The 12,239-nt window shown below is 58.2% G+C and overlaps 1 protein-coding gene across 2 annotated transcripts; it reads left to right on the top strand.

The window, feature by feature from the left end:
* Positions 1–660: 660 nt before the first annotated feature.
* On the top strand, positions 661–10,148 carry CDK2 (cyclin dependent kinase 2). Of its 2 annotated transcripts, XM_058828424.1 has the most exons (7): positions 661–815; positions 1,355–1,432; positions 2,411–2,531; positions 3,654–3,824; positions 4,599–4,700; positions 7,969–8,172; positions 9,905–10,144. In XM_058828424.1, exons 1-7 carry the CDS (start codon positions 700–702, stop codon positions 10,007–10,009), a joined length of 897 nt encoding a protein of 298 aa, XP_058684407.1. In that variant the 5' UTR covers positions 661–699; the 3' UTR covers positions 10,010–10,144. The 2 variants fall into 2 exon arrangements, with proteins under 2 accessions (XP_058684407.1, XP_058684408.1); XM_058828425.1 differs by lacking the exon at positions 4,599–4,700 and having other exon boundaries at positions 9,905–10,148.
* The last annotated feature ends 2,091 nt before the right edge of the window (positions 10,149–12,239 follow it).

Genomic DNA, 12,239 nt, shown 5'->3' with positions numbered 1-12,239 from the left:
TCTTTAAGGGATCTCCCGCGTCGCCGCTGACGTCACTCGGCGCTCAGCCAATGGCCGGCGGCGCGGGGGGCGTGGCCGGCGGAAGGCGGGAAGCGGCGCGGGCGGGGCCGCCGCGGCTTTGGCGCGCTCGGGGGGGACGCGGCGGCCGCGCTCGGGACCCCCAGGGACCCCCGGGGACCCCCAGAACCCCCCCGGGACACCCCGAACCTCCCCGGGACACCACCGGCCCCGGGACACCCCGGGGACACCCCCGGGGACACCCCCGGAGCCCCACCCCCACCCCGGATATCGCCCCTCGGGACCACCCCTCACCTCCGGGGACCCCCGGGGACCCCCCAGAACCCTTCCGGGACATCCCCGGGGACACCCCCGGAGCCCCACCCCCCCCCCGGGACCACCCCCCACCCTCGGGACCACCCCCCACCCCCGGGGACCCCCTGACACCCCCCGGGGACCCCCCCGGAGCCCCACCCCCACCCCCAGGACCCCCCCCAGGACCACCCCCCACCCTTGGGGACCCCCCCGGGACCCCCCCCAGGACCCCCCCCCAGGACCACCCCCCACCCCCGGGGACACCCCCAGCCCACCCCCCCCCGCCATTCCCGGTGTCCCCTCCGTTCCTCCAGCACCGGCGCCCCCCGCCTGTCGACCCCCGGCCCCTCCCGGGGTCCCCCCGGTGTCGCCCCCCGTGTCCCCCCCATGGAGAACTTCCAGAAGGTGGAGAAGATCGGGGAGGGCACCTACGGCGTGGTCTACAAGGCCCGCAACAAGGTCACCGGGGAGGTGGTGGCGCTCAAGAAGATCCGCCTGGACACGTGAGGAGGGGTCCCGGGGGTGGGCGGGGGTCCCGGGGGTCTCGGGGGGGTCTCGGGGTGGGTGGGGGTCTCGGGGGGTCCCGGGGCGGGCAGGGGTCCCGGGGATGGGTGGGGGTCTTGGGGTGGGTGGGGGTCTCGAGGGCTCCCCGGGGTGGGCAGGGGTCTCGGGGGGGTCTCAGGGGGGTCTCAGGGTGTCCCCAGGGTGGGCAGGGGTCTCGGGGGGGTCTCAGGGTGTCCCCAGGGTGGGCAGGGGTCTCGGGGGGGTCTCAGGGGGGTCTCAGGGTGTCCCCAGGGTGGGCAGGGGTCTCAGGGGGGTCTCGGGGGCTCTCGGGGGGGTCTCAGGGGGGTCTCAGGGTGTCCCCAGGCTCACCCCCCCCCCGTTGTCCCCGCAGGGAGACCGAGGGTGTCCCCAGGGTGGGCAGGGGTCTGGGGGTGTCTCCAGGGTGGGCAGGGGTCTCGGGGTGTCCCTGGGGGTCTCAGGGGGGTCTCAGGGGGGTCCCAGGGTGTCCCCAGGCTCACCCCCCCCGTTGTCCCCGCAGGGAGACCGAGGGTGTCCCCAGCACGGCCATCAGGGAGATCTCCCTGCTCAAGGAGCTCAACCACCCCAACATCGTCAAGTGAGCACTGGGGGGACCCCAGGGGCTGGGGGGGTCAGGGTGGGCTGGGGTCCCCATGTCCCTGTCCCCATGTCCCAGAGGTGTCCCAGGGGTGTCCCAGGGATGTCTCAGGGATGTCCCAGAGGTGTCCCCATGTCCCAGGGGTGTCCCCATGTCCCTGTCCCCAGGCTCCTGGATGTCATCAACACGGAGAACAAGCTGTACCTGGTGTCCCCATGTCCCTGTCCCCGTGTCCCAGGGGTGTCTCAGGGGTGTCCCAGAGGTGTCCCCATGTCCCCATGTCCCTGTCCCATGTCCCCAGGCTCCTGGATGTCATCCACACGGAGAACAAGCTGTACCTGGTGTCCCCATGTCCCCATGTCCCAGGGGTGTCCCCATGTCCCAGGGGTGTCTCAGGGATGTCCCAGAGGTGTCCCCATGTCCCAAGGGTGTCCCCATGTCCCTGTCCCCATGTCCCAGAGGTGTCCCAGGGGTGTCCCAGAGCTGTCCCCATGTCCCCGTGTCCCTGTCCCCATGTCCCAGAGGTGTCCCAGAGCTGTCCCCATGTCCTCCCAGGCTCCTGGATGTCATCCACACGGAGAACAAGCTGTACCTGGTGTCCCCATGTCCCTGTGTCCCTGTCCCCCTGTCCCAGGGGTGTCCCAGGGGTGTCCCAGATCTGTCCCCATGTCCCTGTGTCCCTGTCCCCATGTCCCAGGGGTGTCCCCATGTCCCAGGGGTGTCCCAGGGATGTCCCAGGGGTGTCCCAGGGGTGTCCCACAGGTGTCCCCATGTCCCCAGGCTCCTGGATGTCATCCACACGGAGAACAAGCTGTACCTGGTGTCCCCATGTCCCTGTGTCCCTGTCCCCATGTCCCAGGGGTGTCCCAGAGGTGTCCCCATGTCCCTGTCCCCAGGCTCCTGGATGTCATCCACACGGAGAACAAGCTGTACCTGGTGTCCCCATGTCCCTGTCCCCATGTCCCCATGTCCCCCCAGGCTCCTGGATGTCATCCACACGGAGAACAAGCTGTACCTGGTGTTTGAGTTCCTGCACCAGGACCTCAAGAAGTTCATGGACTCCTCGTCCCTCAGCGGGATCGCGCTGCCCCTCATCAAGGTGGGCCCCAAACCCTCCTGGGGGGCTTTGGGGTGTCCAGGGGGGCCCTAAACCCTCCTGGAGGGACCCCCAATGTCACCCTGGAGGGGTTTTGGGACATCCCAAGGACCCCAAATTCACCCTGGGGGAATTTGGGGACCCCTGGGGATTTTTGGGGACCCCTGGGGATTTTGGGGACCCCCTGACCCCCCCAATTCTGCATCCCCAGAGTTACCTGTTCCAGCTGCTGCAGGGGCTGGCGTTCTGTCCCCCCACCCCAAACCCCCAAACCCACCCTGGGGACCCCAATATCACCTTGGTGACCCCTGGGGGTTTTGGGGACCCCTGGGGGGGTTTTGGGGACCCCTGGGGGTTTTGGGGACCCCCTGACCCCCCATTTTTGTGTCCCCAGAGTTACCTGTTCCAGCTGCTGCAGGGGCTGGCGTTCTGCCGTGTGTCCCCAAACCCCCAAACCCACCCTGGGGACCCCAATATCACCTTGGTGACCCCAATATCACCTTGGGGGGATTTTTGGGGACCCCTGGAGAGTTTTGGGGACCCCCTGACCCCCCATTTTTGTGCCCCCAGAGTTACCTGTTCCAGCTGCTGCAGGGGCTGGCGTTCTGCCGTGTGACCCCAAACCCCCAAACCTACCCTGGGGACCCCAAACCCACCCTGGGGGGATTTCGGGACCATGGGAGGGTTTTGGGGACCCCTGGGGGTTTTGGGGACTCCTGGGGGTTTTGGGGACCCCCTGACCCCCCGTTTTTGTGTCCCCAGAGTTACCTGTTCCAGCTGCTGCAGGGGCTGGCGTTCTGCCCCCCCACCCCAAACCCCCAAACCCACGTTGGTGACCCCAATATCACCTTGGTGACCCCAATATCACCTTGGGGGGATTTTTGGGGACCCCTGTGGGTTTTGGGGACCCCCTGACCCCCATTTTTCTGCATCCCCAGAGTTACCTGTTCCAGCTGCTGCAGGGGCTGGCGTTCTGCCACCCCACCCCAAACCCTCCCTGGGGACCCCAAACCCACCCTGGGGGGATTTCGGGACCATGGGAGGGTTTTGGGGACCCCTGGGGGTTTTGGGGACCCCTGGGGGATTTTGGGGACCCCCTGACCCCCCATTTTTCTGCATCCCCAGAGTTACCTGTTCCAGCTGCTGCAGGGGCTGGCGTTCTGCCACGCTCACCGGGTTCTTCACCGCGACCTCAAACCCCAAAATCTGCTCATCAACGCCGAGGGCTCCATCAAATTGGCCGATTTCGGGCTGGCCCGCGCCTTCGGGGTGCCCGTCAGGACCTACACCCACGAGGTGGGGATTTGGGGGGGTCTGGGGGGATTTTGGGGGGATTTTGGGGGGATTTGGGGGGATTTCAGGGGATTTGGGGGAGGTTTGGGGGGGTTTCAGGGGATTTGGGGGGCTGGCTCCATCAAATTGGCCGATTTCGGGCTGGCCCGCGCCTTCGGGGTGCCCGTCAGGACCTACACACACGAGGTGGGGATTTGGGGGGATTTGGGGAATTTTGGGGGGATTTGGGGGGGTTTCAGGGGATTTGGGGGAGGTTTAGGGGGAGGTTTAGGGGGATTTTGGGGGGGATTTGGGGGGTTTGGGGGAGGTTTGGGGAAGATTTCGGGGGGATTTGGGGGGCTCAGAACCCCCCAGGGTGACAGGGGGGTGACAATGGGGTGACACTGTGGTACCTGGGGGTGTCCCCAATGATGTTCCCAATGTCCCCAATGATGTCCCCAATGTCCCCTGGTGGCAGGTGGTGACACTGTGGTACCTGAGGGTGTCCCCAATGTCCCCAGTGATGTCCCCAATGTCCCCTGTGGTGGCAGGTGGTGACACTGTGGTACCTGAGGGTGTCCCCAATGTCCCCAGTGATGTCCCCAATGTCCCCTGGTGGCAGGTGGTGACACTGTGGTACCTGGGGGTGTCCCCAGTGATGTCCCCAATGTCCCCAATGATGTCCCCAATGTCCCCTGTGGTGGCAGGTGGTGACACTGTGGTACCTGGGGGTGTCCCCAATGTCCCCAGTGATGTCCCCAATGTCCCCAATGTCCCCAATGTCCCCTGTGGTGGCAGGTGGTGACACTGTGGTACCGCGCCCCCGAGATCCTGCTGGGATGCAAATATTACAGCACAGCTGTGGACATCTGGAGCCTGGGCTGCATCTTCGCCGAGATGGTGGGTGACACTTGGGGACACTGGGGACATCATTGGGGACATTGGGGACATCACCTGGACATCTGGAGCCTGGGCTGCATCTTCGCTGAGATGGTGGGTGACACTTGGGGACATTATTGGGGACATTGGGGACACTGGGGACATCATTGGGGACATCTGGAGACATCTGGAGCCTGGGCTGCATCTTCGCCGAGATGGTGGGTGACACTTGGGGACATTGGGGACATCATTGGGGACATCAGGGGACATCTGGAGCCTGGGCTGCATCTTTGCTGAGATGGTGGGTGACACTTGGGGACATCATTGGGGACATCAGAGGACATCATTGGGGACATCTGGAGCCTGGGCTGCATCTTCGCCGAGATGGTGGGTGACACTTGGGGACATCATTGGGGACATTGGGGACATCACTGGGGACATCTGGGGTGACACTTGGGGACATTGGGGTGGCATCTGGGGACATTGGGGTCCCCAGGGCCACCACAGGGGGACACGTGCAGCCCCAGGGGTGACACCGGAGGTGTCCCCAACCCCCCTCAGGTGACACCGGGGTCCCTCAGGGTGTCCCCACCCCCTCAGGTGACACCGGGGTCCCTCGGGGTGTCCTGGGTGTCCCCTCCCCCCTCGGGTGACACCGGGGTCCCTCAGGGTGTCCCCAACCCCCCTCAGGTGACACCGGGGTCCCTCGGGGTGTCCTGGGTGTCCCCTCCCCCCTCAGGTGACACCGGGGGTCCCCTCGGGGTGTCCCCTCCCCCCGATGACGTCACCGGGGGTCCCTCGGGGTGTCCCCTCCCCCTGATGACGTCACCATCCGCGCGGTGCCACCGTGGGAACAAAGGGACATTGTGGGGGCTGGGGGGGGAGGGGACACCGTGTGACACCCCCACGTCACCGGGGGGGTCACGGGGGGGTCACGGGGGGGGAGGGGACGGGACCAGCTTGGGGACACCGGGGTGAGCCCAGGGTGACACCGGGGACCCTCGGGGTGTCCCCAAATCACCTGGGGGTGTCCCCAAATGTCCCCCTCCTCACCGGTGTCCCCAAACCCCACTGGGGTGTCCACAGTGTCCCCTGGGGTGTCCCCAGATCCCTCTGGGGTGTCCCCAATGTCCCCAGACCCCTCTGGGGTGTCCCCAAACCCCTTTGGGGTGTCCCCAAACCCCTCTGGAGTGTCCCCAATGTCCCCAAACCCCCCTGGGGTGTCCCCAGACCCCTCTGGAGTGTCCCCAATGTCCTTGGGATGTCCCTGTGTCCCTCTGTCCCCATGTGCTGGTCATGTCCCCATGTCCCATCGATGTCCCCAATGTCCCAATGATGTCCCCAATGATGTCCCCAATGATGTCCCCATGTCCCATTGATGTCCCCAATGTCCCCAATGCTGTCCCCAATGTCCCAGTGATGTCCCCAATGTCCCCAATGTCCCCACAGCTGACCCGCCGTGCTTTATTCCCCGGTGACTCCGAGATCGATCAGCTGTTCCTGTGTCCCCAATGATGTCCCCAATGTCCCCAATGTCCCATTAATGTCCCCACAGCTCACCCGCCGTGCTCTGTTCCCCGGTGACTCGGAGATCGATCAGCTGTTCCTGTGTCCCCAATGATGTCCCCAATGTCCCCAATGATGTCCCCAATGTCCCCAATGATGTCCCCAATGTCCCCATTGATGTCCCCAATGTCCCCACAGCTCACCCGCTGTGCTCTGTTCCCCGGTGACTCGGAGATCGATCAGCTGTTCCTGTGTCCCCAATGATGTCCCCAATGATGTCCCCAATGTCCCCACAGCTCACCCGCCGTGCTTTATTCCCCGGTGACTCCGAGATCGATCAGCTGTTCCTGTGTCCCCAATGTCCCCAATGTCCCAATGATGTCCCCAATGTCCCCAATGTCCCCACAGCTCACCCGCCGTGCCCTGTTCCCCGGTGACTCCGAGATCGATCAGCTGTTCCTGTGTCCCCAATGTCCCCAATGATGTCCCCAATGTCCCAATGATGTCCCCAATGATGTCCCCACAGCTCACTCGCCGTGCCCTTTTCCCCGGTGACTCGGAGATCGATCAGCTGTTCCTGTGTCCCCAATGATGTCCCCAATGTCCCCAATGATGTCCCCACAGCTCACCCGCCGTGCCCTGTTCCCCGGTGACTCCGAGATCGATCAGCTGTCCCTGTGTCCCCAATGTCCCCAATGATGTCCCCAATGTCCCCAATGATGTCCCCAATGTCCCCACAGCTCACTCGCCGTGCCCTGTTCCCCGGTGACTCTGAGATCGATCAGCTGTTCCTGTGTCCCCAATGATGTCCCCAATGATGTCCCCAATGATGTCCCCAATGATGTCCCCAATGTCCCCAATGATGTCCCCAATGTCCCCACAGCTGACCCGCCGTGCCCTTTTCCCTGGTGACTCCGAGATCGATCAGCTGTTCCTGTGTCCCCAATGATGTCCCCAATGTCCCCAATGATGTCCCCAATGTCCCCACAGCTCACCCGCCGTGCTCTATTCCCCGGTGACTCCGAGATCGATCAGCTGTTCCTGTGTCCCCAATGATGTCCCAATGATGTCCCCAATGTCCCATTAATGTCCCCACAGCTGACCCGCCGTGCTCTGTTCCCCGGTGACTCCGAGATTGATCAGCTGTTCCTGTGTCCCCAATGATGTCCCCAATGTCCCCAATGTCCCAATGATGTCCCCAATGTCCCCAATGTCCCCACAGCTCACCCGCCGTGCTTTATTTCCCGGTGACTCCGAGATCGATCAGCTGTTCCTGTGTCCCCAATGATGTCCCCAATGTCCCAATGATGTCCCCAATGTCCCCAATGTCCCCAATGTCCCCACAGCTGACCCGCCGTGCTCTGTTCCCCGGTGACTCCGAGATCGATCAGCTGTTCCTGTGTCCCCAATGATGTCCCCAATGTCCCCAATGTCCCAATGATGTCCCCAATGTCCCATTGATGTCCCCACAGCTCACCCGCCGTGCTCTATTCCCCGGTGACTCCGAGATCGATCAGCTGTTCCTGTGTCCCCAATGATGTCCCCAATGTCCCCAATGATGTCCCCAATGTCCCCAATGTCCCCACAGCTCACCCGCCGTGCTCTGTTCCCCGGTGACTCTGAGATCGATCAGCTGTTCCTGTGTCCCCAATGATGTCCCCAATGATGTCCCCAATGTCCCATTAATGTCCCCACAGCTGACCCGCCGTGCTTTATTCCCCGGTGACTCCGAGATCGATCAGCTGTTCCTGTGTCCCCAATGATGTCCCCAATGTCCCCACAGCTGACTCGCCGTGCCCTTTTCCCCGGTGACTCCGAGATCGATCAGCTGTTCCGCATTTTCCGCACTCTGGGCACTCCGGACGAGGCCGCCTGGCCGGGGGTGTCGGCGCTGCCGGATTACAAAGCCACCTTCCCCCGCTGGGCGCGCCAGGACCTGGCCAAGGTTCTGCCACCGCTGGACGACGAGGGCCGCAAGCTCCTGGCGGTGAGGCTGCTAATTCCCAAATTTTCACAAGTTTTTCCCAAGTTTTCCCAATTTTTCCCACTTTTTCCTGCTTTTTTCCTGATTTTTCCCACCATTTTCCCACTTTTCCCCCATTTTCCCCACTTTTCCCCCATTATTCCTACTTTTACCCCAATTTTTCCCAATTTTTCCCAACTTTTTTCCCAATTTTTCCTGATTTCTCCCACCTTTTTCCCACTTTTCTCCCATTTTTCCCACTTTTCCCCCATTATTCCTACTTTTACCCCAAATTTTCCCAATTTTTCCCACTTTTCCCTCATTTTTCCTGCTTTTTTCCTGATTTTTCCCAACTTTTTCCCACTTTTCCCCCATTTTTTCCCACTTTTCCCACCTTTTCCCACTTTTCCCAATTTTCCCAAATTTTTTCCCAATTTTTCCCGCTTTTTCCTGCTTTTTTCCTGATTTTTCCCACCATTTTCCCAATTTTTTTCCCAAATTTTCCCACTTTTCACTCATTTTTCCCCAATTTTTCCCACCTTTTTCCCACTTTTCTCCCTGATTTTTCCCCAATTTTTCCCCAATTTTACCCGCTTTTTCCTGCTTTTTTCCTGATTTTTCCCACCTTTTTCCCACTTTTCCCACCTTTTTCCCACCTTTTTCCCACTTTTCCCAATTTTTCCCAATTTTTCCCAATTTTTCCCAATTTTTTTCCCAATTTTTCCCACTTTTTCCTGCTTTTTTCCTGATTTTTCCCACCTTTTCCCCCATTTTTCCCAATTTTTCCCCAATTTTTCCCAATTTTTCCCACTTTTCCCTCATTTTTCCTTTTTTCCTGATTTTTTCCCACGTTTTTCCCACTTTCCCCCCATTTTTCTCACTTTTCCCCCATTTTCTCCCACTTTCCCCGTTTTTTTTCCCACTTTTCTCCCATTTTTCCAACTTTCCCCCATTTTGCCCAATTTTCCCACACTTTTCCCACCTTTTTCCCCCATTTTTTCCCATTTTTTCCCAATTTTTCCCAATTTTTTCCCAATTTTTCCCACTTTTTCCCCATTTTTCCTGAGTTTTCCTTGATTTTTCCCACTTTTTCTGTGACTTTTCCCACTTTATCCCAAAATTTCCCACTTTTCTCCCCAATTTTTTCCCACTTTTTCCCCATTTTCTCCCACTTTTCTCCCATGTTTCCAACTTTTCCCCCATTTTGCCCAATTTTCCCCCACTTTTCCCCAATTTTTCCCACTTTTCCCACATTTTTTCTTTTTCCCTGATTTTTCCCATCTTTTTCCCTGATTTTTTCCCACTTTTTCCCAATTTTCCCCAATTTTCCCAATTTTGCCCAATTTTCCCAATTTTTCCTACTTTTCACCCATTTTTTCTGCTTTTCCCCAATTTTTCCCACCTTTTCCCACACTTTTCCCACTTTTTTCCCATTTTTTCCCATTTTTTCCCATTTTTCCCCAATTTTCCCCACTTTTTCCCCATTTTTCCCACTTATTTCTCCATTTTTCCCACTTCTTCCCCATTTTTTTCCCACCTCACCTTTTTCCCACTTTTTTCCCCCAATTTTTTCTGACTTTTCTCCCATTTTTTCCATAATTTTTCCCTAATTTTCCCTCTTTTCCCCCTGATTTTTTCCCTGATTTTTTTCCCAATTTTTCCCCTGATCTTTTCCCATTTTTCCCACTTTTTCCCCTGATTTTTTTTTCCCTGTTTTTTCCCTGTTTTTTCCCATTTTCCCCGTTTTTCTCCCCAGCAAATGCTGCACTACGACCCCAACAAGAGAATTTCGGCCAAGGCCGCCCTGGGCCACCCCTTCTTCCGCGATGTCACCAGAGCTGTCCCCCACCTGCGCCTCTGACCCCAAAAACGGCCCCAAAACCCCCAAAACTGCCCTGAAACCCCCAAAAACGGCCCCAAATCCCCCAAAAATGGCCCCAAAACCCCCAAAATGGCCCCAAATCCCCAAAAATGACCCCAAAATGGCCCCAAAACCCAACAGAATGGCCCCAAAATCCCCCAAAATGGCCCCAAAACCCCCAAAAATGGCCCCAAAACCCCAGAAATGACCCCAAAATGGCCCCAAATGACCCCAAAATGGCTCCAAATCTCCAAAAATGGCCCCAAAACCCCAAAATGGCCCCAAAACCCCCAAAAACGGCCCCGAAACCTCCAGAAATGACCCCAAAATGGCCCCAAATCCCCCAAAAACGGCCCCCAATGGCCAAAAATGGCCCGAAAACCCCAAAACCAGCCCTGAAACCCCCAAGAATGGCCCTAAAAGCCCAATAAATGGCCCCAAATCCCCAAAAATGGCCCCAAAATGGCCCCAAATCCCCCAAAAATGGCCCCAAAATGGCCCCAAATCCCCCAAAAATGGCCCCAAATGGCCCCAAAATCCCCCAAAATGGCCCCAAATCCCCCCAAAAATGTCCCCAAATCCCCAAAAACGGCCCCTAAATGGCCCCAAAATGGCCCCAAATCCCCCAAAAATGGCCTCAAATCCCCAAAACTGCCCCAAAACCGCCCAAAATGTCCCCAAATCCCCCAAAAATGGCCCCAAATGGCCCCAAAATGTCTCAAATGGCCCCAAAAATGGCCCCAAAATGGCCCCAAAATCCCCCAAAATGGCCCCAAATCCCCAAAAACGGCCCCAAATGGCCCCAAAATGGCCCCAAATCCCCCCAAAATGGCCCAAATTTTCTAAATTGGGCCCAAATCCCCCAAAAATGTCCCCAAATCTTCTCAAAATGTCCCCAAATGTCCCCAGACCCCCTGAAATGTCCCCAAATGTCCCCAAGAATGTCCCCAAATCCTCTCAAATCCCCCCAAAATGTCCCCAAATGTCCCCAAATCCCCCCAAACTGTCCCCAAATCCCCTCAAATGTCCCTGAAATGTCCCCAAACCCCCTGAAATGTCCCCAAATGTCCCCAAATCCCCTCAAATGTCCCCGAAATGTCCCCAGACCCCCTTGAATGTCCCCAAAATGTTCCCAAATCCTCTCAAAATGTCCCCAGATGTCCCCAAATCCCCTCGAATGTCCCTGAAATGTCCCCAAATGTCCCCAAATCCCCCCAAAATGTCCCCAGACCCCCTTGAATGTTCCCAAAATGTCCCCAAATCCCCCCAAAAATGTCCCCAAATGTCCCCAAATCCCCTCGAATGTCCCCAAAATGTTCCCAAAATGTCCCCAAATCCCCCCAAAAATGTCCCCAAATGTCCCCAAATCCTCTCAAAATGTCCCCATATGTCCCCCAATGTCCCCAAACTCCCCCAGAATGTCCCCAAAATGTCCTCAAATCCCCCCAAAAATGTCCCCAAATGTCCCCAGACCCCCTGAAATGTCCCCAAATGCCCCCAAATCCCCTCTAATATCCCCAAATGTCCCCAAATCCCCCCAAAAATGTCCCCAAATCCTCCCAAAATGTCCCCAAATGTCCCCAAATCCTCTCAAATTCCCCCAAAATGTCCCCAAATGTCCCCAAATCCCTTCAAATGTCCCCAAAATGTCCCCAAATCCTCTCAAAATGTCCCCAAACTCCCCCAGACTCTCCCAAAATGTCCCCAAATGTCCCCAAATGTCCCTAGACCCCCTCGAATGTCCCCAAAATGTCCCCCAAATGTCCCCAAATCCCCCCAAAATGTCCCCAAATGTCCCCAGGGGGTTCCCGAGCCCCTCCCCCACCCCAAATTGTGGCACTTAGGGGCTGTCCCCTCCCCCTCCCCCAATGTCACCTCCTCGATGTCCCCTCCCCCCCCTCCCCCTCCCCCCCCCGCGGTTTTTGGATCGGAATTTTTTGGTTATTTCGGTAAAAAAATTTTGTTTTAAAATTTCCCCTCCTGGAATTTTTATTTTGTTTTTTTTTTGTTTTATTAATTATTTTTAGGGTGGGGGGAGGGGTCGGGGGGGTCATTGTCACCTCTGGGGGTGGCTTGTCACCTCCCCCCCCCCAAAAAATGTCACCAAGAACCCCCAAAAATGTCCCCAAATCCCCCCAAAATGGCCCCAAATCCCCCAAAATGGCCCCAAATTCCCCAAAATGGCCCCAAATTCCCCAAAATGGCCCCAAATCCCCCCAAAATGTCCCCA

Source organism: Poecile atricapillus, assembly GCF_030490865.1.
Source record: "Poecile atricapillus isolate bPoeAtr1 chromosome 35 unlocalized genomic scaffold, bPoeAtr1.hap1 SUPER_35_unloc_1, whole genome shotgun sequence".
NCBI classification, from domain to species: domain Eukaryota; kingdom Metazoa; phylum Chordata; class Aves; order Passeriformes; family Paridae; genus Poecile; species Poecile atricapillus.
Note: the sequence above shows the minus strand (reverse complement) of the source record. Positions and strands in the feature narration are given on the sequence as shown.

Coding starts and splice junctions, on each gene's coding strand:
- CDK2 (XM_058828424.1), top strand. CDS start 700: ATGGAGAACTTCCAGAAGGTGGAGAAGATCGGGGAGGGCACCTACGGC. Junction 816..1,354: donor AAGAAGATCCGCCTGGACAC/GTGAGGAGGGGT, acceptor TTGTCCCCGCAG/GGAGACCGAGGGTGTCCCCA. Junction 3,825..4,598: donor TCAGGACCTACACCCACGAG/GTGGGGATTTGG, acceptor CTGTGGTGGCAG/GTGGTGACACTGTGGTACCG.